The 27608-nt window shown below is 40.1% G+C and overlaps 1 protein-coding gene across 4 annotated transcripts in view; it reads left to right on the top strand.

Annotated features, from left to right (window-relative positions):
• Positions 1-27608, top strand: part of LOC142367474 (receptor-type tyrosine-protein phosphatase U-like) — a 255969-nt gene that overhangs the window by 211419 nt on the left and 16942 nt on the right. For 2 of the 4 annotated variants that reach the window (XM_075449449.1, XM_075449447.1), the window contains 8 exons: positions 3199-3271; positions 5071-5147; positions 8111-8128; positions 11997-12033; positions 17705-17802; positions 20109-20225; positions 20404-20558; positions 23826-23961. In XM_075449449.1, coding sequence (XP_075305564.1) covers positions 3199-3271; positions 5071-5147; positions 8111-8128; positions 11997-12033; positions 17705-17802; positions 20109-20225; positions 20404-20558; positions 23826-23961 — 711 coding nt within the window. The remainder of the gene's footprint in view (positions 1-3198; positions 3272-5070; positions 5148-8110; positions 8129-11996; positions 12034-17704; positions 17803-20108; positions 20226-20403; positions 20559-23825; positions 23962-27608) is intronic. The other 2 variants (XM_075449450.1, XM_075449448.1) reach the window with 1 other exon arrangement.

Raw genomic sequence — 27608 nt, 5'->3', positions numbered from 1 at the left:
TATTTCCCACTGGGTCACGCTGCCTCTGCCATTGATCAGACACGTTTCAAGGCATTGTGGGGGGGCTGTGAATGAGCCAGGATGTGCGGTCTAGGTGCAGTGTGTTTTGTGCAACATCTGGAGTTAGAGCCAGTGAGAGATTGGAAGTGCTTCACCCTCCACGAGTGCACAGCCAACCACGAGGGGGGTTTTGTAATGTAATGTAATTACATAGAGTGGTCTTGAGCAATGGTTCTCCAGGTTTTCTGAAGGTCTTTCCAAGTTTTTCTTTGGACATCGGTGGCCCTTTCACTCATATTCAGTCCAGTCCTTTTACCTGACCATTTCTTTTGTTTGTTAAGCCACTTAACAATCACTAAGGGATTAAGTATTAAAGCATAAAAATGGCACCTAACTCAAGGGACGAACCAGTGTTGTGTCAACAAATAACAGTGAAATTATCAAAAGACCAATTTTTATTTGTATCTTTAGGCACTTTGCAGCCTGTCACAAAGACAAATTCTTTGTTTAAATCAAACTTTTTTTGGTTTCATCTAATCTTAATTGGTGACTCTAAATTGTCCTTAGGTGTGAGTGTGAGCGTGTGTGGTTTTTTGTCTGGTTTGTCTCTGTGTGGCCCTGTGATGGACTGGCGGCCTGTCCAGGGTGTACCCTGCCTCACGCTGGGATAGGCTCCAGCCCCCCCGCAACCCGACCGACGGATTCAGCGGGTATAGTAAATGGATGGATGGATGGGCACCAATAAGGTGATTCCCAAAGAGCTTTTAGCTGAAAAATACACATATCTCTGCATGCCGTACAGTGTGTCCTTAAAAAAAAGTGGGGAGACTGGACAAGTGGAGAACAGAAGAAGTATCCGGCCGAAAAAAAACTGTCTATAGTAGGTGAAAGTGATGTCCTGAAGAAAGTGGAAAAATTACACCAAAGACCTGAAATACAAAGATGCAGCAGTGTGGGATGATGTTGACAGAGAATGGAACAAAAGGCAGCCAACATCCAAAGAAGAGCTTTGGGATGTCCTTCAAGAAGCCTGGAGAACTATTCCTGAAGTCTACTTAAAGAAATGACATAAAGCTTTTCTAAGAGGGTTCAGGCTGTGCTGAGGAATAAAGGTGCTCATAATAAATATTGACTTAAAAACTTGTTAGAATTGTACAAACTCTTTTTTGCCTTATATACTGTATTTCCCTTGATGATGTTTCAATAAATAACTGCACCCGGTTCCTGTTTTCATGGTAGATATTTATGTAGAAATAAGAAATGGCTCAAAGCTTTTGCGCAGTATTATATATTTTATGTTTAATTTTTATTTGAATTGTGTGAGATGTAACTTGTAGTTGCACACCTAATTTTTTTGCGGTTCACGTGAACTTAACAGAACTTATTTGCCTTGAATAGCTCATTATTTTTTCTTTAACTGGCTACACTAATTGACTGTTTCACACTGCAGCAGGCAGGGAGTTTTCAGCACCCAAATCTCTCATAAACCCACCAAACAGCATGAGGATAAAGGAAGCTAATCAACACAGAGGAGCATTCAGCAGCTTTAGAGACAGAAGATTTTCTCAGGAGTTTGAGAGGCGATACTTGAAAGGGTATTTAAAGCTGGATTTTGATCTTGTGGTCACAAATGCAGCTGCAACTATGTTGTCAGCTCTGATACTCAAGCTGAAGTTTACTAAGGCTAGAATTATACTGGCTTTTAAGTACGGACCAGTATGTTTGATCACGAGTGTCTTGTGTATCTTGCATTGTTTGGAGCGTTGTTTGCGCATGTCGTCAGACATTAACCGTACGCGTTTGCAAGGTGCACTATGTACACAGGGACAGTGTAGGGACAAATTTGAATGGATGTAGGATCATAGGGTCGGCAGCAGTAAAAATGGCGGGAATTTTAAAGACAAGCTTGTAGAGAAAGCTAGCAATTACCCACACCTTTACAGTGTGTCTTTACCACCGTACAGCAACAAATTTGCTTTAAATATCAGTGCCATTTTGGAAACGTCCATGCAAGGAGACACAAAGTGAGGACAGTGCCCATAGAGTATTTATTTAGTTTCTGTAATTTTTAGCTAGCTGCACAACTTTTTCACATGTTCAAAAAGCCATTTTTAAAGATCAGTGAGCTACTCGTCAGTTCTCTTTTACTAGACGTGACAGTTTCTGAATGATCTCAGAAACTGTGCGGCAGCGTTTCACTGGTTATGGAGAAACTTCATAGAGACCGTCAGATGCAAACATATTTTGCATCTTGCATTCAACATCTTTTATGTTAGCCATATCCTGATAACATGAAGTAGTTAACTTCACTTTTAATTATTTGTTATTTATTCCCAAATTCCTAATTCTTAGAGATACTTTGACATTTTGGATCAAATCAATTGGTGCTTTCGGAGTATCGATCAGAGATTATGGGAAAAAATAAAGCTCCATGAAGATAACACATAGTTATTTCAAAAACTGCAGGGGTGCAGGGCAAATTCTGATTGGTTAAACAAGACTAGAATAGGTATTGCCTGTACACAGTGCAGTGGCTGTTTAATCGCCTGATCACATTGTGCTCCCCAGGTCACCCTGAGCCTCAGGTGGTCTGAATCTGGCACCTCCTGCCAGATAAGGGAGAAATTGGGCTATTGTAGATGAGAGATGGCATGCTTTTATACAGGAGCCTATATGTGCCGACCGATACAGCAAAGAGATCCAACTGGAAATTAAAAAGCAAAAGAACATCCAGATCAAATCAGTCCTCAAGAGCTAAACATTTCAACAGTTTTGTCTTTGTTCTCCTGCTGCTCGCTCTTCACTCGCAGTATCAATTTAGATTCACCTCGTCACCTCGCCACAGCAGTAGATTTTGTCGACTGGTGTTGTACTGTAAACAACTGTCACAGATATTGCAGTAAAACATGGCAAGCCTCACGATGCATGTAGAATGAGAAAGACTGCAGCGGGCCACCTCCGCGCTGTCGGTGCTGCCTGCGTGCCATCTCTCAGCTTTAGTATCTCCCTGCTACGCTGCGTCAGATGTCGGTTGGTGACTTGATAGAATGAGGTGATACAGAAGCCAGTCAGACCTCAGGGTAATGCTTTGGAGCGACAGAGCTAAATCTTTCACTCTGCGAGAGTCGAGGTGAACTAAAGACATGTCACACTCCGTTTGTTTATTTTTCTCTAAACTTGTCATTTCTGACTTTGCAGAGTTTTTTTGATGGCTGGGATGTCACAAAAAAGAAAGACAAGACCAAAGGAAGGCACGACAGCTTGCTAAGCCGTGAGTATTCATGCATGCTTGGAAAGAAAAAGGAAAGGAAATGCAAAGGGAAGGAAAAAGCCTAAAATGCAAAAATGGATTAAATGAAGTTGATAAGAAGAAAACATGAAATATCTCGGGTTCATACTGCCTGAACAGGAGTTAAGTCAAAGAAAGAACCACTGCACTACGATCCCAACTTTTTCTGATTAGCAGTTTTATTTCAGCAAAGAGTCAAAGCAACCTCATTTTTTTTAGATGGTTTACCAGCAAGAGTTACATTCACTTTTATTTAACCGTTTATTTGGATAGAAATTGATGGTTAGTGCACGGAAACGTAGTACCACTCCATTTCAAAAAGACTGAGACCCTGTGTAAAAGGTAAATAACAGAATGCAGTGACTTACAAATTTCATACACCAACATTTTGTTCACAATGAAAACATACCAGTTGTTAAAAGGGAGAAATCTTACTATTTAATTAAAAAAAATTATCTCACACTTGATGGCCGCAACATGTCTTAAAAGAGTTGGAATGGGGGCAGCATAAGGCTGGAAAAATAGGTACTGAACAGAAACAGCTGGATGGACATGCTGCAAATAATTAGGTTAATTACAACATATCAGTCACATGATTGAGTATAAAAAAATACCTTAGAGATGCAACATTTCTCAGGAAATTGACAGAGGCTCAGCAATCTGAAAAAAGTTTGTGGTCCATAAGCAAAAGAATTGGATGCCTGTGATCTACAGGCACTCAGACAGCACTGAGTGAAATCACTGCATGGACTCAGGAACACCTCCAAAAAACATTATCTGTTAACACAGTACACGGTGCCATCTGCAAATGAAGGGTTAAAGCTTTATGGGATCAGGCAAAGTGGTAAACTGTTCTGTGGTCAGATGAGTTATAATTTGGAATATTTTCTGGAACTCATGGGCACCACACCCTCAAGGACCATCCAGCTTGTAATCAGCACACAGCTCAAAAGCCTGCATCTCTGACATTATGGGGGGCTTTAGTGCCTATGGAACTGGCAACTTGCACATCCCGAAGGCACCATCATTCCTGAAAGGTATATTCAGGTTTTAGAGCAACATGTGCCCCCATCCAGATGGCGTTATTTCAGGGAAGGCCTTGCATATTTCAGCAAGACAATGTTAAACCACATGCTGCACCTATTCCAACAGCGTGGCTTCATAATAGAGGTCAGACCTTTCACCGTCTGAAAACATTTGCTGCATCATGAAACACAAAATACAACAAAGAGGACCCAGGACTGCTGAGCAGCTAGAATATTATAACAGACAAGAATGGGCCAACGTTCCTCTCCCAAAGGTCCAGCAGCTGGTCTCCTCAGTTCCCAGATGTTTACAGACTGTTGTTAAAAGAAGAGGAGATGCTGCACAGTGGAAACATGGCCCAGTACCAGTGTTGCTTCCATCAAATTCAAGATGAGCCAATATTTTTAATGAGATAAGAGAATGTCTGACTCAACTTTTCTTGTTTTTATGCTCTAATGTGAATAGAATATTAGTTTATGCGATTTGTAAGTCATGCATTGTGTTTTATTTAAATTTTGCTGTGTCCATACTTTATTGGACCAGAGGTTGTAATCATCTCTTTAATGCTGTGACAGCTTGTATTTTCCCTCAGGTTTTAACAGTTGTAGGATGTTAACATTGGAGTGGAGCAAACTGTGACACTTGGATCTCTTATTCAGGCTTTCCAATACATTGAAGATTGTTCAGAGAAATCACCTGATTATGCAGTTTGCATTCCTAATCACAAACCAACTGATAGTTCTTCTTCATTCCAGACGATCGCCATCGAGTCAAGCTCCACTCTCTGCTGGCAGACCCCAGCTCTGATTACGTCAATGCCAACTACATTGATGTAAGAAATTTGAGTTTTTCCACCCACTCTTTCATCTCTGCCTCTGCTCTTCCCACAGCTCTGCCTTATTTGTTTTATTTTAGTTTGACCCAGTGCTTTAGTAGTCACCGGACACCTTCACATGCTCGATCTCAAACTATCAATCAATTGCTGCACACACAGGCATAGCATACACATAGCATTGTCTTTGTGTGTGTCAGTACACGTAGGCTGCCAGGTTACATTTTACCGCAGTAAGTCCAAAGATCCTACAAGAGCCCATAAGCCTGAAGCAGTGGGCCTCGTGACTCACATAAATGCTTTTTCAAGGCAACACTGGACCCAATACAACTCTGCTGAGCCTTTCATATACTTTGATCCCACCTACAGTTCAGCTCCGGTGAGTATCTAAGGCAGGCTCTCCAGTGCCAGCAGCAGTTTGCACCCCCATGAGATCCAATCTCGAAGCCCTCCCATTAGATGGACCAACACTGTCTGAAGGAGAGTCACTTTTTCCTTTTTCCTGTTCATAATGGAAGGGTCACCTGAAGGGTGCTTCTGTCTTTGGCACAGCTTTCCAAAGTCTGCCAAATAAGGAAAAGAAAATGTAATGTAAAGGGGACATTCAAAGCTCACCATGTATTGTGCGACCACTTTATCCCCTTTAGTGCTTCATAAGTGCTCCATTAGAAAAAATACTCCCAAGACCTTTGTGCCATTAATTGTGCCATCTACAGCACCACCCGCATGTCTGGCCAAGACCTCTGGCTCACATCACTGCTGTGAAACCATTCCAAATTATTCATGGAGAGAGACCTAAGCTGGAATAACTCAAACTTTACTTTTTTTCCTAAAGGTTAAACTTGAATGGTCTGCCTTTCCACTTTCACATGTAGGTTCAAATCATTTTTCTTTTGCAGGGGTGGCGATAGTTGACATTTTTGTGTCAAATCTTCAGAGGATCCTTTTGTCTATTCTCGACAGATGTAGCAAAATAGCGGCGCAAGCTATTATCAAGAGGCATTGCATTTGCTGTGCTAAGCACAACTGCCAGATTGTTTTTTGTTGCCCTGGTGCTTAGAATGAGCTGCAAGTCACTGTGATAGGGTTGGAGAAAGAAAAAATGGAAATGAGCAGATGACTGGTTGACACTACTGAGCAGTTCAGTCAGAGTGCTTTATTTCTTTCAGTGTCAGATTCCGTTTAAGTTTATTCTCCTGTGTCTCTTTAAAAAGGAACCCAAAAAGACAATTCTTGCTCATCAACTTAGATGACATAGCTTTCGACTGTAATATGGTAGTTTTGGCTTTTCCCTAAGTAGCATGTCACTGCCAATCTTCCCCAACAGCAAAAAAAAAAGATTATAGTCTAGAATAGTTATATCGTTTTGTTTAAACACAACAAAGGATGACCAGATTGCTGCACAGGCAAGGCAAGGCATCTTTATTTATATAGCGCATTTCATACCACAGACAACTCACAGAGCTTTTAAGAACTACATGATACTATTCGACAACCACAGGGGTCATTAATACACAAAAGACAACTAACTACAATTGGACCTAAAATGGAAATGCCAGTGAGAAAATAAATATTTTTAATCGAGATCTGAGCACATGACCTGATCTGGGGAGAGAGTCAGTTTCAAACGTGGTGATCCCACTGACAAAGTCCAGTAATTCACATCATACTGAATGTAATAATGCCAGGATATGTGAAATAAGTTTCCGTTTACCAGAAAGGGGCTGTAGCTGCAGCAATCTAAACAAACTACCCATCCAAACATATAACAAATTACGTTCATCCAGTCTGGATCTAATCACAAAGTCACCCTCTCAAGGTCCTTGAAAAAAAGAAAGGGTGTTGGAAAAAGGCTGGCTTTGACAGCAGAGTAGATATGCAAACCAAGAGACAAATCCAAAATAACAGAGGTTCATTATATGATTTACGACAGGGTAACAACCGGCCAAATATTTAGTCAGGGAGTTCATAAAACAGTGACTGGTGTATAAACTAGAGCTGTCAGACTCTTTCAGGATTTATTCATGTATCATCAATGTCTCCATGATGCCAGATCTCACCAATAGTTGTTGAGCACATGCCTAAGCATGAAAACATTTACACAGTATTTCTGAATGGCAACTAAAAAAAAAACGTGGTTGCTGCACCCAGTTTCGTCTTCTCAAACAAAAGCTCAATAACTGTTCCTCCACGTGTCTCTTCTCCTACATTCTAAAGAGTTAAGATGCCCATTTTCCTTTGGAGATCAAGGGGTAATTATCATTTCGCCATCCAAATTACCACAGTTGAAGGGCTTAATTGTGATTATTCACTGACCCTTGAAGAGAAAAGGGGAACATTAGCTCTTCAAAACAGAGAGGTAGAAAAAAGAAAGGAATTGTGATTGGGCAAAACTGTTAAATGTAAACCTAGCACGTAGATGATTCAAACATATTCTGAGGACACTGTAACTTTAGAGGAAAACACTTACAATGTATGGAATGACATTCTGTTTCCAGAGGCATTGCCAGGTTGTGCCTGCTTTCATCACAGAACCTGTTTGACTCTTGTCTTTGTAATCAGAAGCTTAGTCATGTGTCGTCCTTTCATCCCTGACCTGCCAGGAAACCTGCCGCTGTGGTCATTTATCACATATCCTCTTTTTAACAATAAAAGTGAAGATACAACAGTCTAACTGTGAATAGACTGTCCAGCTTCATCGGGGGAATAAAACACAAGGCAGAACTTTGTGGTTACTATAAAGTCAGAGTTGGTCTTTTCTGTAGAAACACCCGAATTTGAGTTTTCCGAACAATATTCTCTCCACAGGTTCTCAGTGTTAGCTGCTCTGTAACCATTTCATTACTCTTTTTTTCCTGATCTTTAATCACAATAACTAGTTCTTGTTTCCTCCCCAACTTCCCTTCTTTCTCTTTCTCTGTTTTCCACCCCTCTGTTTTTTTCAATTTTTTGGCATATCGTAGATACGGATAAACAGGGAAGTAAGTACCATGCTTCTCTACTCTTTTCATCTTCTGTCCCTTTTCATGCGCCTCCCTCTTGCTGTCCCCGCCAGCCTTCCATGGCTTCCTTCCAAAAGCAGATCTTCTTGCCCTTGTCCTCTTTGAGCTGCTGAGCTTTTCCACCTTTGGCCATCACTTTTTTTTATGTCAGTCTGACTGCAGTGGTGTCTGTCCTCTTTCATCCATTGTCAGATGCTCACCTGGAGTTCTTGTATAACATAAGGACGGCCTTTCAAATGGCTGATAGTATGCTATAGAGGAGGAAAGATTAGGTCAGGTCAAGGCTCATGCTCATACACACAATAAGACAGGGGACAGTGCAAATATATTCCGTGACATTGTACTAGGAAAAAAGAAAGCACATGCAAATTATGATCTACCAGGGTCACTATTTTCCATATTTATCGGGCAGACTTAGAGACTCAGAGTCAGACTAAATGCAGCAAAATTAACTGTCTTTGCCAAATAGGTATCAGGAAGTTTAATGTATAGTGACTAATCCAGGTGTCTTATTCCCCAAATACCTTAACAATTACCGCAGTTTTGTTAAGGCATTTCTGAAATGCACAAGACCACCTTAGGCAAACTATTTATTTTCATTGTTTTCATTAATTAATTTCTTCTTTCTTAGGTTTAGGCTTCACAATTTCCTTGTTAGGTTTAGGCTTCATTACTCCTTGGTTAGGGTTAGGCTTCCCATCATGCACCGAAATAAAAGGGCCCCCAGATCATCTACCATACGTAATTGTTTAGGCCTCCCTTTTTGTTAGAGGAACATTATTTGTGGGACATTCCAACTCAGGAGGTTAGAGGTAAATTATTTAAACCAATCCTTCCACAATGCAAATACCCAACTCACCTAGCATAACATCTACACTGACCAGAATTCGAAATGTCAGGGTTTTATTTTTTCACTTGCAATTGTGGGGAAATATTTTTTTCATTTGTCCTTCGATGCATGCAAAAGAAGTCCTGACATTCTCCTATATGTGTGAAAGACGAAAATATTAATGGCAGGACTAAAAGAGGACATTCCCTTAAGGTCTGACTTATATCTCATTCATAATCTCACACCAAAACGACGGCTTTTCATAAACAATATCATCAACAACATCCCGCTAACATCCTGTTTTATTGAACATTGTAGTAGGAAACGCTAGTGGACACAGCTCTAAATGCCACATAGTCACCCAGGGGAAAGCCATTATTTTTACTTTCCTGATTAGTTCAAGGGTTCACAATGTCATGGTTAGGTTTAAGGCTTAATAGTTTTTTTGGTTAGGTTTAGAAACCAAAACTAGTTTGTCAGGACAAGGAAAAACAAATTGTGGTCGTGGTTTTAAAACACCACCTTATTACCTAATTCCAGGGTACCAAATAACAATGCAGAAAAAAAACATTTAAATATGTTTAGCTTTGGCATTGACACTAAAAGCTACCTTCTGTATTTATAACAGACAGCAAGGCTCCTGACAAAGACAGTAGGCTACACAAGGATACTGGAGTGGAGTAATAGTGCAGTAGCATGCAAGACAGAAACAACTAACTGCTAGGATGCTACTCAGTTAGCACATTAGAAAGCTAGCTGCCACTCAGGAGGCTGCGAATACTGTTTCCTTTCAGCATTTTTATGCATCTGCATTCACATTAGATGAAGTACATTTTGAATTCAAATTTAAGGAAGTGTTTGTTTGCTTAGAACAAACCAAAAGAACATTTATTTCCTCAATAAACAACCAGGATCAGTTAGTACGTAAGCATATTCACAGCTCTTTCATCTCTCTGTTGCTTCACATTGGTCAGTTTAATATTTTCCTTTACACGCGCACGCACACACACACACACACACACACACACACACACACACACACACTATACAGCTTCTCCTGCAAGGTTTTGCATAATTAGATGAGCAGAATTGTGAATACCTATCCTCCATATTTTGGAGGTCTTAAGGTTTAGCTGTCACTCGTAACGACAGCTGGCCACAGAGTGAAACACATTTGGTGCTACTTACATTGTTAAAGTTAAACATTAATCAAGTTTAAACACCTTACAGTATACATTTTCTCAGTCTTAGAAACATATCTAATTTAGGAGTGCCAACAGATTGACAATAACACTTTACAGCTGATGTTAATTTTCACTTAAACAAAAATATTGTATGAGTACACTAATATTGTGGCAGGAATTTGGTAATTTTCTTCATTCACAAAAACAATTCCACCAGAGGGTCAAAGCAGTTCGTTGACAGCAAGGGAATAATTCAGGTCCCTTGGAAACTAAAGACATTGGTCAACTATCAAGTATAATAAATGTAACTGTATTACATTATTTGTAGGTTTTGGTTAAATGTTTTCCTGGTCTTTACTTGTGCCAAGATAGCTTGGTGTGATTCACGTCTCATGTGGCAGAGTTTTAAATGCAGACAGTGAGTGAATTAAATTTGTTTATCTGTTTTAACCGAAAGGAAAAGCTACATGAGAAGCTGCAGGTGCCGCTACTAGTGTAATTTATTCTCAGAACAGGAGAACTTAGAACTCTCGCTCTGAGCAAAGATGATTACTTTTTTTTTCCCCAACGAGTCTTACAAGTGATTCTGAGATGCATGATGAATATGAGCTCATTTACTTGCATGCGCCAAGGTCAGATTTTCCCTGTCAGCAGGCTGTTGTTGGAGTGAGATGAACTTGTCAAAGCAAAGCAAATGAAGACTTGTTTTTCTTTCGTAACTGATAGAACTGATAAGCTCTCCATGTGTCACATGCATGCTTTAGTTTTCTTTCTTTTCAAACCATTGTGAATTCACATCGCTTGATGTTTTTCTGCTTACCTGCTGTTGGAAAACATGTTTTCCAAAGTGACAGACAGGAAGCTTGGTCAGCCTCGAGAAACTCTGCAACAGAGGCTCGCTGTAATGAAGGTTGTTGCACTCTTTGATAGTGATGGCCATCCATCTCAACTTCTTTCTCTGGCATGACAGTTATGAAATGTAATTTTTGTTATTGCCTGGCTGAGTTGTGCATGCTACAGTGTGTGAGGGGCCGAATGGGGTGTGCGGGTACTATATTTGTACAAATGTTGAGCAAATGCAGCAGTTGAAATCACTTTGGCCATGAGTGATGAGCGGGTTCACTTGTATGGATTCAAGGGATCCATCACAGTCAGCTACTTTGCATTCAGCGCAACAGCTTTGCCTGGTGGAGGGGCCTGGACGCCACTAATAGTCTTCCAGGCCGTACAGCGTGCACGCTGTATCATAACTGCACAAATGCCAAGCCGAGCAGAGAGGAGGCAGCCAGATCAGTCAGTGTCACTCAGGTAGAATTACTCCCAGGGCTGAAGATCCTTCACTTGTCAATCTACCTTTGATCAGCCGCCCATGCTGCATGCAAAGCTCTGCGTGCGGGGCCGCCTCTGAAATGTGGCTATCTCTCTCTGAATGTAATGACCTGGCTCAGACACACAGAGAAGAAATTGAATTAATGCCATTTCTCTATGCATTATAACTCAAGTGTGATCTTTCATTCAGAGCTGGCGCCTGAAGGCCATCCAATGAATTTTTGGCTGGTCAAACATGCTCCAATGCATCAACAGCTGATAGCGTAGATTAGTTCATATAGAATGATCATCAGTCAAAGACAGGGCAGAAACTGAGCAGAGCGTTGACATAAAGCCCTGATATGAGATGAATGAGGGATGACTTGATGCTTAAAATGGAAAAAGAGAATGGATGAGATGGATGGAATCAGAGTTACAGTGCCTGAGTCTCATATCTCCGTGTGCTCTAGTAATTATTAACTCTCTCACATCTTTTTCTTTCTTTTCTTTACTCTCTGTCTCGCAGGGTTACCAGCGATCAAACCACTTCATCGCTACTCAAGGTGAGTGTTCTGTTTAATTTATGTTTGTTTGTGGCTGTCTTTAGCCCACAGCCTGGCTGACTGTATGAAAATGAGTTTGCTGAATAATTAACGTGTAAACAAAGAGGAGCCTTTGTTGCATCACACTCACATCTGGATTTCCAGCACAAGCAGTTACTTTCCTGCGACAGCGAGAAACGTTCTCAGAACAATCGATGATAACTGTCAGAGAGTGTAACACTGTGGCTGTCTGTGAAGCTCTGCTTTTGTTTATCTCTCTACCATCTGCATGTGTGGCGCATTGCCTCTCTGAAGTCGTTCTGATACACCGCACAGGCTGTATTCCCCAAGTAGAGAAAGACTGAAAGAAAGACACTGTCATTATCCTCTCCCGACTCTGATCATGTTTACTCAATGAACTGTTTTCGCTGAGTAATTCCCTCTTTCCATATTTCACTTCGGTCTCAGTTCTATCACTTATCAAAAGTGACCTCAGAGAAGAACTCTGAATCCGTAACATTTCGCTCTTTCTGCAAACAGGGGTGGAGCCAAAGTGATACTTTCACTCCAGTCAAATTAGATGCAAATTTTAAAAAAGAAATAAGAATGGATAAAGGCTCATTCAAAATATCATAGAAGAGGACTGATGATTTTTCTTTATTTCAGTGACCAACAACATAATAATGTAGATAATATTAGAAGAATGAGATACTGTGTTGACAATACGCATAAAGCAATATCGTTGTTTGATTCCAGATTGGGCTGTTTGTTGAATTTTCACAGTCTCATATCACCTAGTTTGAGTGTAGTCCAGTTAACAAAAAACTAGATTAAAAAAATCGAAATGTAAAGGTCAATTCAGTTTTATTTATCACATCACAGCTGACTTTGTTTCATTCAATCAACTGAACTGGTTAAGACCTTCAGTGCAGACAGTTCAGTTGATTGAATGAAACAAGTCAGCTGTGCTGCTGCAGGGTTGGAACAAAAACCTGCACCCACACCGGATCAGTTTGAGACCACTGAATTAAAACCTATATGAAGAGTTGTCTTCTCCTGGGCTACTTTGAAGACCACTACATATTTTTTTCTGGTGGTTTGTTTGTCAGAAAATTAAGTCTCATAGTGACAATTTTTCTTGGAAAAATGTAAAAGAAAATTAGGTTTTTTTGCCATATTGGACTGGGCAGAAGTCTTGAGCCAGGAATAGTTCTCCAGGCTTCCTGAAGGACATCCCAAAGCTCTTCTTTGGATGTTGGCTGCCTTTTGTTCTGTTCTCTGTCAACATGATCTCACACTGCTTCACTAATGTTGAGGTTCGGGCTCTGGGGAGGATTCATCACGATTTTCAGTCCACTTCTTGTGTCATTTGGCATACCTCAGACTTTTCTCCCTGTTTCCCTTCCTTAAGAATGGCTTCCTGACAGCCACCCTTCCATGGAGCCCAACAGTAGATGGATCAACTGAAGGTTCAGATGCATCTCTTTCCTGTATTTTTTTTTCTCTTTCTTATGGACATCACTCTCAGACGTGTTTTCGGCCTGATACTTCCTCTGTTGTCCTCCTGCAATGTTTTAAGAGCACATTGTACCAGGATATACCATATTTTTGGCTCTTTGGGATTCGCCTTGTTGGTGCAAAAATACTATTCCATGCCTGCCAAACTGTGTTAGCTTTGGCAATTTTTAGATGCAACTTAAGAAATTTGAACAAATTATACTTAGTTTTAAGCTAACTATTGCTCACGAACACTTTGAAAAGTTTACCTGGGACCTTGGTAGCAAAATATAAAGAAAAGAGTGATGGCTCCAGACTTTACACAGTACTGAATATATGTATTTTTTTATATTGTTATGAGCTGAAGTGCTTCAGAGCAAGTGCAAGCTAGTTTCCAGTCAGTTATCTTAACATGTAATGATGGTTAAAAACAAGAAAAAAAACCAACTCTTTGGTTGTAAAAGGTAACGGAAGTAGTTTTATCTGCCTGGAGTTTCTGTAATTAATTCCTTCCTCTCTAATACACCTGTACTGCAGAGTGTCTTCACGCACACAGACTTCACTGCATCATTAAAGCTGTCACTTGCTGTTGCACACTGCACTCTCCCAGTATTATGCATAATTCTTTACATATGAGTAGCATGAGCCCTGGGTGGTCGGGCAGCAGGATGAGGTTGATTTGTTGCATTTTAGATGAGCCTTAAGGAATCTGCGCCTCTGCGGCAGGCGGCAGGTGCTCTGGGCTAACTCTCTATTATGTCCAAAGATGAGAGCAGGGGCACAGGTGGTGGTGGCAGACTTAGAGGGAAGGAGAAATGCCAAGCACTCTGAAAGCCCCAGTCCAACAGCATGATGTTGTGCAGTGCATACAGATTTACCCAGCTGCTGGTATCACACATCATCCGTCTTCCAACTGACTGCCCTGTCCCCCTGGCGATGCATTAGTTCGCTTCTCCTGCTGTTGAAAAATTAACATCCTACATCACTAATACACATAGAAACTGTGGCTGTTTCTGCTAACAGGGGAGGGAGCTGTGAATAATCCTGCCAAAGAAAGGAGCTATTTCAGTAGGTGCCCACGTGTGCGCATGAGAACATGCACAAGCTGCTGTTGACTCACCTCGGGTCAACTGTAGTCGATACAGGCAGAGTTCTGACTTTTATAAAAGAGAAAGCTGATGTCAGCCTCTGCAGATGTCCTGTTTTAAACAGGCGAGCATGTTGTTCCTCCTCCTCTTCTAGTTAACTTCACACGTATACCGCAGGGCATGTAGTCAGTGGTACAGTACCTTTTGATTCCACAGCTGTGGAGGAGAAAACCTGTGAAAATCAGCACTTTTGCATAGCTCACGTAGTATTCATTTTCTGTGGGGACAAAAAAAAGCTCCTATGGCTATATGGATATTTACCTTTTTATTTATTTAGAAAATGCCACACTTTCTCTCCCTGTCAGATTCTGCACCTGCTTTCGGTGCCTTCATTGGGTTGTTGAATGAAATTAAATGAAAAAATACTTTATTTATCCCAAAAGGAAATTATATAGGACTGCACGGTGGTGTGGTGGTTAGCACCGTTGCCTCACAGCAAGAGGTTCAAGAGGTGAGCGTGCATGGTTGTGTGTCTTATTTGTCTCTGTGTGGCCCTGTGATGGACTGGCGACCTGTCCAGGGTGTACCCCGCCTCTCACCCAATGACAGCTGGGATAGGCTCCAGCCCCCCGCTGCCCTAAATTGGACTAAGCGGGTATAGAAAATGGAAGGATGGATGATAATTATATAGTTGCAGTATTTAAAAAAAAAAAAAAGCAATCGTTGCAACCTTTCATTATGAACACTTATTGCTGCTGGCACTCAGGACCAAGTATTCCAGTTGTTTCCCTTTTAGAAAGGATCAAAAAATAATTTTCTCTAGATTGCAAAATCTTCACTGTCTATACACCATCATGTTATTAAGAAAAATACACCTCCTTTCAATTAGAAGATTTTGCATATCAGTACATAATGGAAAATAGTTTGGTCCTTTAAAGGGACACTGTGTAATATATTAAGTCATTTATTAGCTCAAATCAACATATTCATTCATAAATTAGTCCTCATTGGTGTAAAATTATCTCTGTCAATCTATCTCTGTCTGTATCTAGTATCTACATAGAGCGGGCAAGCTCTATGGAGGCTGCCATGTCCTTCCGGTCTATGAAAAACGACGAAGTGCCGAGAGGGACATAAAGCACTTTGAATCGCGTTTTCCCCAACGCCAGGCCTGCAAGCGGAAATGATGTCATTTTGACGTCAAGTTTGCACGCAGGTATAAACAGAGCCAGTCTACGCCATTAGACATTCTCTGGTATAAACCAGCCTGAACGGCCTGCACTTTTGTTCGCAATGGAAGACCATAGTTATGCCACTCCACAGCAGAAGGGATCCTCGTCGCCAAAAAGGCAAAAAAGAGAATCTTCACAAGTTGCAACGCACATTTGAAAACGTGAGGCGCTAGAGAGCAAATTCATTCGACTTTGCAAAATAAAATTGCACCACTAGATGGGGGAAGAAATTACACAGTGTCCCTTTAAGGCATTTAAAAAAAATAAAAATAGGTACATTAACAACACTAAAGGACATATTACACTAAGAACCTTGACATAGAAGTTTGATATATTTTGCTTTTTCAGTCATTCAGGACCATTATGTTCTTATCTGACCCAGTTTCAGCCAGATGATCTCACATTTGACTCTAGAATACGTTGGTATACAGAGGAGTTCATGGTGGACTCAATGAATACAAGGTACACAAGGGCAGCAAAACGAGCCCAAATCATCAGCCCTCCACCACCGTGCTCTGTGCTGATATGCAGACCTTGGGGTGAACTTGATGGGACATCCACTCCTGGAAATTTGTCTTCACTATTTTCCACTTGCGAATGATCTTTCTCACTGTAGAGTGATGGACTCCAAATAGTTTGGAAATGGCCTCATAACACTTGATGGTCAGCAACAAGATCATTACTGATGTCTTTCCTCTTTGGCATTGTGGTAACTGAACTGAATGCTGCAGACCAGCAAACAGCCAAAATCGCTGCTTTTACCTCCGAAGATAAAGCCGGTGTTACTCTTTAATTCACTGATTGTCAGTAAATCCAATGAAATGTAGAAGCACTCTGCAAAATAACAAGCACTGGTGGTGAGGAGATTGCAAGGAAATATTGAAATTTTTTTCATCACCCAGACTATAATTAAACTGTTTTTAAGGGGGACTGAATAATAGCAGGATAGAAAGGGATTTGCTCCACAGTAATCCCGATTGTTGAACTGCAAGAATCGTCGCTCATAAATATGTAGATTTGTTTTTCAAGTATGTTAGTAGTATGCTGTAATTTTTAGCATTTAGTGGTCGAATGTTAGGAAATGCGTTATTGTAGGGACTATTTTCAGCAGTTGATTGAGATACTATATTTGGTGCTATAGTGAGCATTTCCCTCAACGGGACGCTGTTTGTGCGACTGAGTCATGTAAACAATATTTGTGTTCATGATATCAAAGGAACGTGTCACCAGTGCAACTGTGTTGCTCACTGATGTGCAAATTGTTTTTGGACAGCAATTGCGCTCTAAGGCACATACCGGTACAAAACAATGTGATAGACTTTGAATACTCAACAGTATATACTGTAGATAAAGGAAAACTTGAGGTTATTCCTGTTTTAGTAACAAAATGTGATGGGTAGAAAAGAAAAGGCACCTTGTTTACTAAAACACGGTGTGGTGTACTCGAGAGAACAGTCAGTACGAAGGAGTGCCTTGAGATATTATCAGTGCCACGGTGTAATGAAATCAATGAAAGTGTCGTCTTTTCTGGGAAGTCATGATTTGTGTGACCCGCTGGTGCTTGGGAGAGGCAGCACAGGAGCTTGTTTGTACAATGGCTGAGGATTTGTGGGTGTATTGAAATGACATTTCTCTGCAGTATTAGGAGAACAAAGAGAGCGTGCAATAGTTCATGAATGACACATCGTTTCTCTATTCCCTTGCACGGATTACACAGTGCCTCTACATTGATGGTTATTGCTGCTGTTATCTCTGACTTATGTCTCATCTCTCCACCCTCTTTATCTTCCTCTCTTCCGTTTCCTACACCTTCATGCTTTTTTTCTCCACCCACTCCTCCATCTGTATGTGTATTGTATACCTTCCCCTTCGCAGGCCCCAAGCAGGAGATGATCTATGATTTCTGGAGGATGGTTTGGCAGGAGAACTGCTTCAGTATTGTCATGATCACCAAGCTAGTGGAAGTGGGCAGGGTAAGTTTCCCTTGCCTTTGTTCTCTGACCCCTTCAGCCACCTGTGAAGATTGATTGAGGGTATGTATTTCTGGACCTTCCCCCACCACTCGCTATACATCAGAGGAGCTGCTGGGCTCCGTTTTGTGGGAGGAAATGGCTTCTGCTGTCTGATCATGAGTGATCACCTTTTACTTTGGTGGCTGTGGTTCAAGGTCAGAGCTTTGATGTATATGAAAGCCAGTGGTGGAATACTGTGTCCTGTTCTGTAAACTATTCCCACCTCAGCTGGATACAGTTGCTTCAAAATGTATAAGATACAAGAGGTACCGGTTTTAACATATGAAGATACGAAAGAGAGATCGGCATTATCAGTTATATTTGATAAAGAAGGGTTTATGCTTTATATTACAAATTAAGGAGGTATTCCACCTACTTAAAACAACTCTCCATAGGTTAATCATGATATATTAGCTATTAGTTTGATAACGGTTGTGTACATCCATCACTAAGTGTGGATTACGAGCAGTCGTAAGCTTGTTTTCAGATTAGTTTAGGTTTTAGCCATGGTTAACGAACAGGAAGTCACTGTAGTATCTTTAGCATCATTTCCAAGATGACAGCTGCGGTGGGGACACAATTTAAGGAATTACCTTAGCTTCGCTGTACTGATATACTTTGTAAATTCTTGTACGAAAAAGGACAGTACATACATAAAAAATGTTTTATATTGTTACTTTTTATATTGGTAAGCTACTTAGGGTAATTTGGTTAGCGAGTTACACAATTTGCTTTCATGGTGATTTGTAGCTGTCAGTGGTTATCATTGTTGGAAAGTGATTTGATATATGTATCCGAGTTAAATGACAAAAACGTGTGACTGTTATGAGTTACAGTTTTGATGTATTGTTAGGTTCATCACAGCTGGTCTGCCAAAAAGTGAGTCGCTTACAGCCATGTCTCATGCTAACCTTTAAACCATTAGCTTATTTAGTTCATGCTAAATATTTTGTAACATCGGTGGTATTATAGTATTTTTGTTAAATACTATATAAATTCTATAGTATTGTTAAATACTATATATTTGAGCCGTGGCTCAGTGGTTAGAGTCGGTCGTCCAATAACCGGAAGGTTGGAGGTTCAATTCCCACTCTCGCCACAAAAAAGATTGGTGGAACTGATAGCTGGAGGGATGTCAGTCCACCTCCTTGTCACGGCTGAGGTGCCCTTGAGCAAGGCACTGTACCCCCATGCTCCTCGGGCGCTGAATGGCTGCCCACCGCTCCAGGTTGGCATCTGTCTCTGAGTGTGTGACCCTGTGCATGTGTGTGTCAACAGGTGCCAACCTGGATGGGTTAAAAGCGGAGGACAAATTTCATGTGTATACATGACCAATAAATCTAATCTTAATCTTAAAAAAAAAAATCCCATCAGTGAATGTGATTTTAGCAACAAAGCTAACATTGGTTTTGCTAGTTTGTAAAACTGGGATGCTACCCAGCAATAACAAGAATTAATATTAAGTATTGAACTATTTCTCATGATTGCATAACACCTCATGAACAGTTGAAAAATGTTTTTACAAGTCAGTTAGATGGTGTACCCGACGACAGGCAGAAAGGAAGGATGATGCTAGTATCTTAGCACTAGTTACAGATTTTGACTTCTTCTGTCTGTCTTTCCTAAAATTTGAAAGGCTTCATGACATTATGATTTAAAAGAATGGAGTCGTCTTGAAATCAGACTTTTACTGTCAATTTTAGTTTTCCAGCAGTTTCTACTTGGCTTGTACAGTTGAACGTACCTTAACATCTAACCCTTTTATGTGGGAAAGCAACTGCTACCTTTGCACAGTCCACTGCAGTCTTTTTCAAGGCGTTGTCAGTGAGAAAAATAAGACTTGTATTTCTTAGAAAATTTGTCTGCTCCCTGAAGCAGTTGAAAATGTTGACATTAGGCCAGCAGTAGAAGAAAACAATGATGCAAAAATACTACACAAGCAGAAAAGTGAAGCAGCTATTTCCCCCTTAAAAACATTACAGTGGTGGTTTAGGGCGTGAATGGTCAGGGACAGCAAGTTCTGCTGTATTTATAAGAGTATGAAATGCCCAAATAAAACCTATCAAAGCAGGTCCTCTCTAACTTTGATGTCAACATATTTATGACTCACATTTAATCATGGAGGTGAGGGCAACATTTGTAGCAAAGTACAGAGCAGAATGAAAACATGGTTTGTATTCCTTGTGGAGGTAATACTTGCTGAGGGGTGTTGAGATAAATCAGCTCAAAATTCATGTAAACATTGCTGAACTTTGTTGTTTGTCCAGATGAAGTGCTGCAAGTATTGGCCTGATGACACGGAACTCTACGGTGACATCAAGATAACACTACTTAAGACAGAAACCCTGGCAGAGTACACTGTGCGCACCTTTGCTATGGAGAGGGTGAGTCATCCTCTCATTATTTTTAATGTGAACCCAGAGCAGGTCCACTGTGCAAGGTGTGCCCAGCTCTCATTTAGTTTCAGGTTTGTTTAATTGGTTTCTGTTTGTGAAGGCTTGTAAAGATGTTCGTACTTGTAATAATCATGTTGCATTAAATTTGACTTGTTTTCTCTTCTAGAGAGGCTACCCTGCCAAACATGAGGTGTGCCAGTTCCACTTCACCTCCTGGCCTGAGCACGGCGTGCCGTACCATGCTACTGGCCTGTTGGCTTTCCTGCGACGGGTCAAGACTTCCACTCCCCCTGATGCTGGGCCTGTGGTGGTCCACTGCAGGTATGGAAGTCCACTTCCATTGCGATAATGAGCTAAACACCTAATTATTCCAGCCTCAGATACTCTCTTTTTAAATTTATATTACCATATATTTGTATTAATATATTTATATATATATATATATATATTAATATTAAAATGTATGTAATGTTCAACACATTGTAGTAATTTTAGCATGTTTTCAATTTCCAAAGTAACGGGTTTTGGTCCTTTAAATGTTTCTATGGAGACCACAACAGTAAGCATGTTTACATGACACAATAAAAAAGAAAATTATTGTGTTAATCCAACCAAAACTTGACTTTCAAGATTCACTTTAATGTGCAAGTTCGAACACCAAGGTGATACAGTTGGGGGACAAATCACTCAACTACTCAAATGAACCCTGTGGATGAATTCCACATGCGCTTCGAAGTTCCATCTTTTTCTAAAAACAGTAAAGCAGAAGTGTATATTAGTACAACTGAATTCCCATTAAAGCCCCTTCCATTCACATTTTTTTCAGTTTCTTTTGTCAGACAACTAAACGCATCAGATATAGTGACTTAAAATTAGCCCATTATGACTATGTGTCACCTAAAGACATTCACTGAAAGACATTTAGCCTGTTAAACCTTCAAAAGAGGCCTTTGCTCACAAGTTTTCCCTGTATTTTCTTTAAAATTTTTGCTGAAATATTTGTTTAAAGTTTTCATTAAAAAAATTATGAAATGCAGTTTTCTGACTGCTGCTGTTGTATCTCCGTCAATAAACGAAGATAAAGACCACGAATGGAAGGATTTTTATCAAACTGAGTTGTTCAGTTCATTTGTGATCTGAGAACCACACTATCTGCTCATGTGTGATTGTAACATCCGTTTGAAAGCCAAGCTGCTGTAAAATCCAGCTGCTTATTGTGAAGTGTTCAGGGAGCCATCTCATAACAGGCCATCTGTATGAGCAGTATACTTGATGTTCATGCAAATTATTTAGTAACCACTGTCACTTTGACAGTTCATTAAGTTTGTGGAAAAGACAGGGAAATAATCCCATCATCCCCTGCAGTACTATTGTCTCTACCTGTATGTCATTATCACATACAGTCCGAAAATCCTCTCAAATTAAAGTACAGCATGACCTGCTGTCTGTAGGTAGAATTTGAGCTCCCTTGATAGGTTCATGTAGTGCTAATGATGCAACATGATGATCGGAAATGTCATATCATTGTCTTATCTGTCAGTGTGAATAACAAACAGTTCTGGGATTGGTTGTAAAAGTCCAACCTTGAACTTCAGGTGGGAAGGCTCCCCAGTTCCATCTTGCAAGAAGTAAGAATCAACAAGAGGAAGCACAAATGGCTTCTGTGAGAAGCAGCAGCGACGATGAAGAAACTGGTCTCTCTGTCATTATGTCATCTCTAACACATTAGCACAGTTATTTAACATAAACAGGCACTTATTTCACTTTCACACCTGTGCTTCAGTTCATTTGGTTCAGAACAAGTTGAGCCAATGCACATTACTGCGCGTTAGTTCTGGTGAACAGTGAACAGTTTGGTCATGCTGCTTCATCACTGCTACCACATGGACCCAGACACGTCCAGACGATGGATTGGGGGAAAATCTGCATAGTTTAATCTCACAGATAAATTTACATCTAGCTGTAATTAGTCTGTTTCGCACATGTCAGACGTGTTTGGTGCAACAGAGGAACAGAGGAGAAAACAAACACGACCGTAAACACCAAAACACTGGCACGCTACTCGTACTGAATTGAAATAAAACCTAAGTTTGCTTGGAATAGCCCGGTACAAAGAATGGAAAATGCTGAAGATTAGACAATTGATTTCTGAATGAATTAAAAAGAAAGTAAATTTTTTTTTAAACCCGGACCTTATTGCTGGCATAAAATAAGTTCATCTACTCACCAATAACTTTATTTCACCAATACTTTAAGACAAATGAATGAATGAACACCTACTATTGCACTGTTAGTTCAGAGCTGCCGTGTTGTTGTTATTGGGGTCTATCGGGGGGGCTTTCTACACACTCGTCTAGTGGGATGACGTCATCGCTGCTGCAGCACAACTTATTTATTCAGTGCTCTGACGGTCGGCTAACTTCACACGGAGTTTGCTACTGCTAGTTTTGTGCAACATGGCAGGATATTTATCAGATTTTGACGACGTGGACGGCAACTTTGAGTACGATGGACGTCCTTACCGGAGTGAATGAGCGGTACCGCAGCCGTGGGCATCGATGAAGTCATCCCACTAGACGCATGTTATTCATTGTATTTAAGGGAAAAAAATAGTTTAATGCCACCAACTCACTCAAACATAAAGACTGGATGTTGTCATGTTTACCACTGTGCTCCCTCAGCTTAATTTTTAATCATTTGGAAACTGAGGGTACTTATTGTTGAAGTTTAAAAGATCTGGACTGCAGGCAGGCCAAGCACACACACTTTTTGTATATGAAGTCAGGCAGAAAGAGGTCTGACATTGTTCTGCTGAGATAATGACTTATTTTCTGGAAAAAGATATCACCTTGATGGCAACATATATCTCTTCAAAATTCCAATATATACCTCAGGTTTGTTTTCCCCAAAAGCAGCTAAAATGTGGACTCATCTGACCACATAACACACCCACTGCCTTTCTGTCCATCTGAGATAAGTCTGTGTTTAGAGAACTCTGTTTCTACCCAGAGTTGACATATGACTTCCTCCTTTGTTGGATGCTTATTTTTCCTCAATCCTGACACCCTCACGTGTTAGCCATGAATCTGCTGATTATAGAATCTTCCAGAAGTGTGTCACTTGCATATTCTAACTAACTTCTAACTAACAAATCACAGATTGATGTTTTATTACATTTTGGAAACATTTTGTAACATTTTTAATTTTGAAGGAATGATTTCAGAATGTAAACAAGAGGAAATATATCCGATCTAAGATTCCTTCCAGCTCACGAGTCACCAACCAAACTCTAATATGATTACTTCTCCCGTTCAGAACCTGATTTTTGTCGAGCAAGGCATAGGCCAGTGTAGAGTGTGTGTGTTTTAGCAGTTTCCCTGAGCCTTTAAACTTTCAAACCTTCAATATTTTTGCTGCCAAAAACTGATGGTCACTGTATTCCCTGACTGTGTTTTCGGAACAAGAATTCTTATTATATTTGACCTTATATGGAGTATCTGGAGTCTTCCTGAAGTTTCCATGCTGAGACTTTTAATTTCAGTGCTATGCTGAGGCTTGTCAAATGTTCTCCTCTCTCCTCTGTAACAGCATGGGGGCAGGCAGGACTGGCTGCTACATCGTGCTGGATGTCATGCTGGATATGGCCGAGTGTGAAGGAGTGGTGGACATCTACAACTGTGTTAAGACCCTATGCTCCCGTCGTATCAACATGATCCAGACTGAAGTGAGTGGGAGGGGAGAAGTGAGGATAGAGGTTGTGCTGACAGGTTTGATGTTCACAGTACGAAGCACATCTCTCTATACTGTTATATTTAACCATTAATCATTTATTAGGCTGAAAAACCTTAGGAAGCAGCATTAACATAAAAAGAACAGATTCACATGCAATGCTTATGTATATGATATAATTAAACAGATTAATTAGTAAAAACTTATGTTATAGTTCAAATTTGACATTTAATTTATTTAAAGGGGCAACAGGACAAGCTTATAGAGGAACATATAGGTCAGCAACCCCAGAGACTTAATGTGTAAGTATATAACTCTATGTATATTTATCAAACTATTATAGTTTCGTACACCCCCATAAAACACAGCTCAATGTATTTGTAATGTAGCATAAGAGAGTACAGCCAAGCTAGGTTGACCTCTACAGTGAGAAATATGGATCCGCACAGGAGTTTTGACACCAAAGACCTCTAACACGCAGATGCACACACTCATGACTAAGAGACCAGGAACAGGCAAGGATAAGGACAAATGATGACAGAAATGAATTTGTGTGTGAGGAGGACGAGTGGAAGTGTGAGCTGCTGTGCTGATGTGTTGTGGATGTCAGCTAACGATTATTATTGTTGTCTTCACCGCAAAATTGGCCATCATTAACAAAACAGATATACTATAACAAAAGTTAAGGTGACTATGTACCTTTGGATTGTTAATAGGACTCAATGCTAAAGGATCTGCTGGCACGCTGTTAGTTGTATTGCAAATGGTCATTAACATGAAGCAGTGCTATGTTTTATGATGCCAGAGATATCAGAACAGGAGAGGGAAAGGATGAATTTACAGAGAAATGAAAGACTAATCAGACTCACAAACCTTAATATGCTCTAATTACCTTCTACCAAAGTAGGATGTTAAAAACATGTTCAATGTTTCATTTATTTTAGAATGCTCAAAGTTTATCATAATTTAAACTACAGTTACTTTACTTGAACTATAGATTCTGGCTCGATGACAAGGTGAAATGTCCAAGCTTTGCAGTTACCATTTCAATAATGCTCCATCTTTAATCAGTTAGCAGTAAGGATATCGATTCAGTCCCACATGGTGCTGCTTTTGGTTGTAATTTATATTCTAGGACTGGGCAAATTATTTAACGAAGTTTTTTTTTTCATTTTTTATTTCTTTCTTTATTTTTTAAATTATTTTTTGTGCCTTTTAATGGATAGGAAAGTTCAGAGAGAGAGGAAGCAGGGGGCAGAGAGAGGGGGAATGACACGCAGCACAGGGCCGTCCGATGCTGGACTCGCCAGCTGCAGCGAGGAATATAGCCTCTTGTACATGGGGCACCTGCTCGACCCACTACGCCACGGACCACCCCTGTTTTATTATTTATTTTATTATTGTAAAAGTCTGTTGCTCACAGGCTTTTATTATTGTAAAAGTCTGTTGGTGTCTGCTCCGGAACTGAAAAAGAAAGTAATCGGCGGATCCACCAAACATAGAGAAGGGTACAACTTTTACTTGGCCATTTTCATTTTAAAGTTCTTCCAGACTGCGGAGTCAACAGAACCAAAGTCATCTGTAAACACTGCCAAGTTGAATTGTCTTCTCACCGTAGTAGTTCCAGCCTAAAATATCACTTAAAGGCAAAACACACAATTGATACCAGCAAGTCACTCAACGAAACAGACAGTTTCTACATAAAAACTACATAAAAATGCTGATGTTAAAAGTGTGTTTCCACAAAAAATGTTATGGCACTTTCATTCATATGGCAGCACATTTAGAATGTTAAATGCTAAAAGCTATACACTACTTTTGAATAAATTTTTGGATTTTGCGTACAAATGCGATTAATCGTGATTAATCAGGGAAATCATGTGATTAATTAGATAAAAAATTGTAATTGTTGCCCAGCCCTAGTATATTCTAAAGTCAACAAGAGAAGTAAAGCAAGTCTTAACAGTTTTCGAGGGTAACAAAAGAAGTGAAGACAGCCTCTTGAAGACCCGCGGCTGTTCTCTGGCGTCTTCTCTGATTCATTTGATGCATTTGTCAGCTAGCTCAAACAGGAAAGAGCTCACGGGTGTTTCTTGTTGTTATGGAGACTAAAAATAACCATCATGATATGATGTACCAGTTCTCAAGGGTGCCTGAAATCTTTAAAAATGCTTGAATTCTAATGTAGTGTTTTCAAGGTTTGTAAAGTACTTTGAAACTGCTTAAAACTGGAATTTGACTTCTTTTGTAATAAATCGTAATTTGATTGAAGTTTGCTGTTTTGATGAATAAGAAGGATAGAGTGTCATTATTTTGCCTCATTATTTTGTAGATGCACGGTAGATGTGCAACCGTGCATCCACACGCAGTGATGTGGAGAGGCAGTCATCACCTCTCCGCCATTCCAGCATTTTTGGTCCTTTTGATCAAGGGGATGAAGGGCACTTTCATTTTTCATAGAGCATGCATTGATTCATAGAGAATTCAGTGTGTTATTCATGCTGAGGGTTCCAGATGAGCTAGAGGCAGAAATCGGGTTGCTGTTTTGATTTTTACACATTTTATTCTAAAAGGTAATTCACTACAGCAATATCACCGCTTTAGTATTATATTATATATATATTTAGTATTATTTCCAAACAGGACCCTTAGCCTAGGTGCCCATTGTTTCAACAATCAAAGTCCAAATTCAACTAAACTGAACCCCAGTTGCATCATAAATGAAGAATTTGCACTGAAACTTAAGTCTCAGGAATCTTTTCTCTAACCAATTGTCCTCAGTCACAGTCACAATATGCAGCAGATAACATAGGGTGGAGCTCCTCTGTTAGTATTCAAAAGCAGCTGTCCTCTGATTATCTTCATATTGGTGAACATTATCAGTCATGTCTTCAGTCTTTTCTTCACCATTTTCACCGCGCTTGGGTTAAAATCGAATAGGCCGAACGGAAGTCACATTTATCTCACTGTAGTGTCCGGAGACTGGGCCTCTCCGGCTTCCAAACATGATATATCACTACTACCCATAATGCACTGCGGTGTGGGCTACAAAAACAAAGACATGAGTCATTAGATATCACATAACAAAAGCCATAATTAATTGAACATGCCATACAAGTCATATTAGTCTGGGTTCCATTTAACTTTTCATAAATAATATTACAACAAAATATTAAGTATGTATTTGGTGACAAATACAACTTGCAGGTTGCTCTTAAAAACACAAAATCTGACCTGTTTAAGAGTTTGTGATTTATGTGTTTGGAATTTTTCTTCCTGCCAATAAACAACTATTTCTATCCACTCTTTTCACTCCCCTTTTATCTCTGCCACCTACTGAGAAATATTTCCAATTCTACACTTCCAAAAGGTTCCTTTCACAAACTGTTTCAGGCACCTTTCATTTTTTACCCCGTTATAGGCAATGGTGGCCTGCAGCTCTAAAACAGTGGGAGGAGCGTCACACTTAGCTTTGTTCACCAGCTTGTCTGACTCTCTGCACTTCAAGTGTGCTTGAGTTTTATTTTACCCAGAAACTGTTAGCTGCTTTTGTTTTGAAGCAGTGTTCATCATTTCAGTGTCCGCTACGTATATTAGACGTCAAATTTCTCGTTGATTGTTTATGTAAAAACATGCAAATTG

The sequence above is a fragment of the Odontesthes bonariensis genome, chromosome 18, assembly GCF_027942865.1.
Source record: "Odontesthes bonariensis isolate fOdoBon6 chromosome 18, fOdoBon6.hap1, whole genome shotgun sequence".
NCBI lineage: Eukaryota > Metazoa > Chordata > Actinopteri > Atheriniformes > Atherinopsidae > Odontesthes > Odontesthes bonariensis.
Note: the sequence above shows the minus strand (reverse complement) of the source record. Positions and strands in the feature narration are given on the sequence as shown.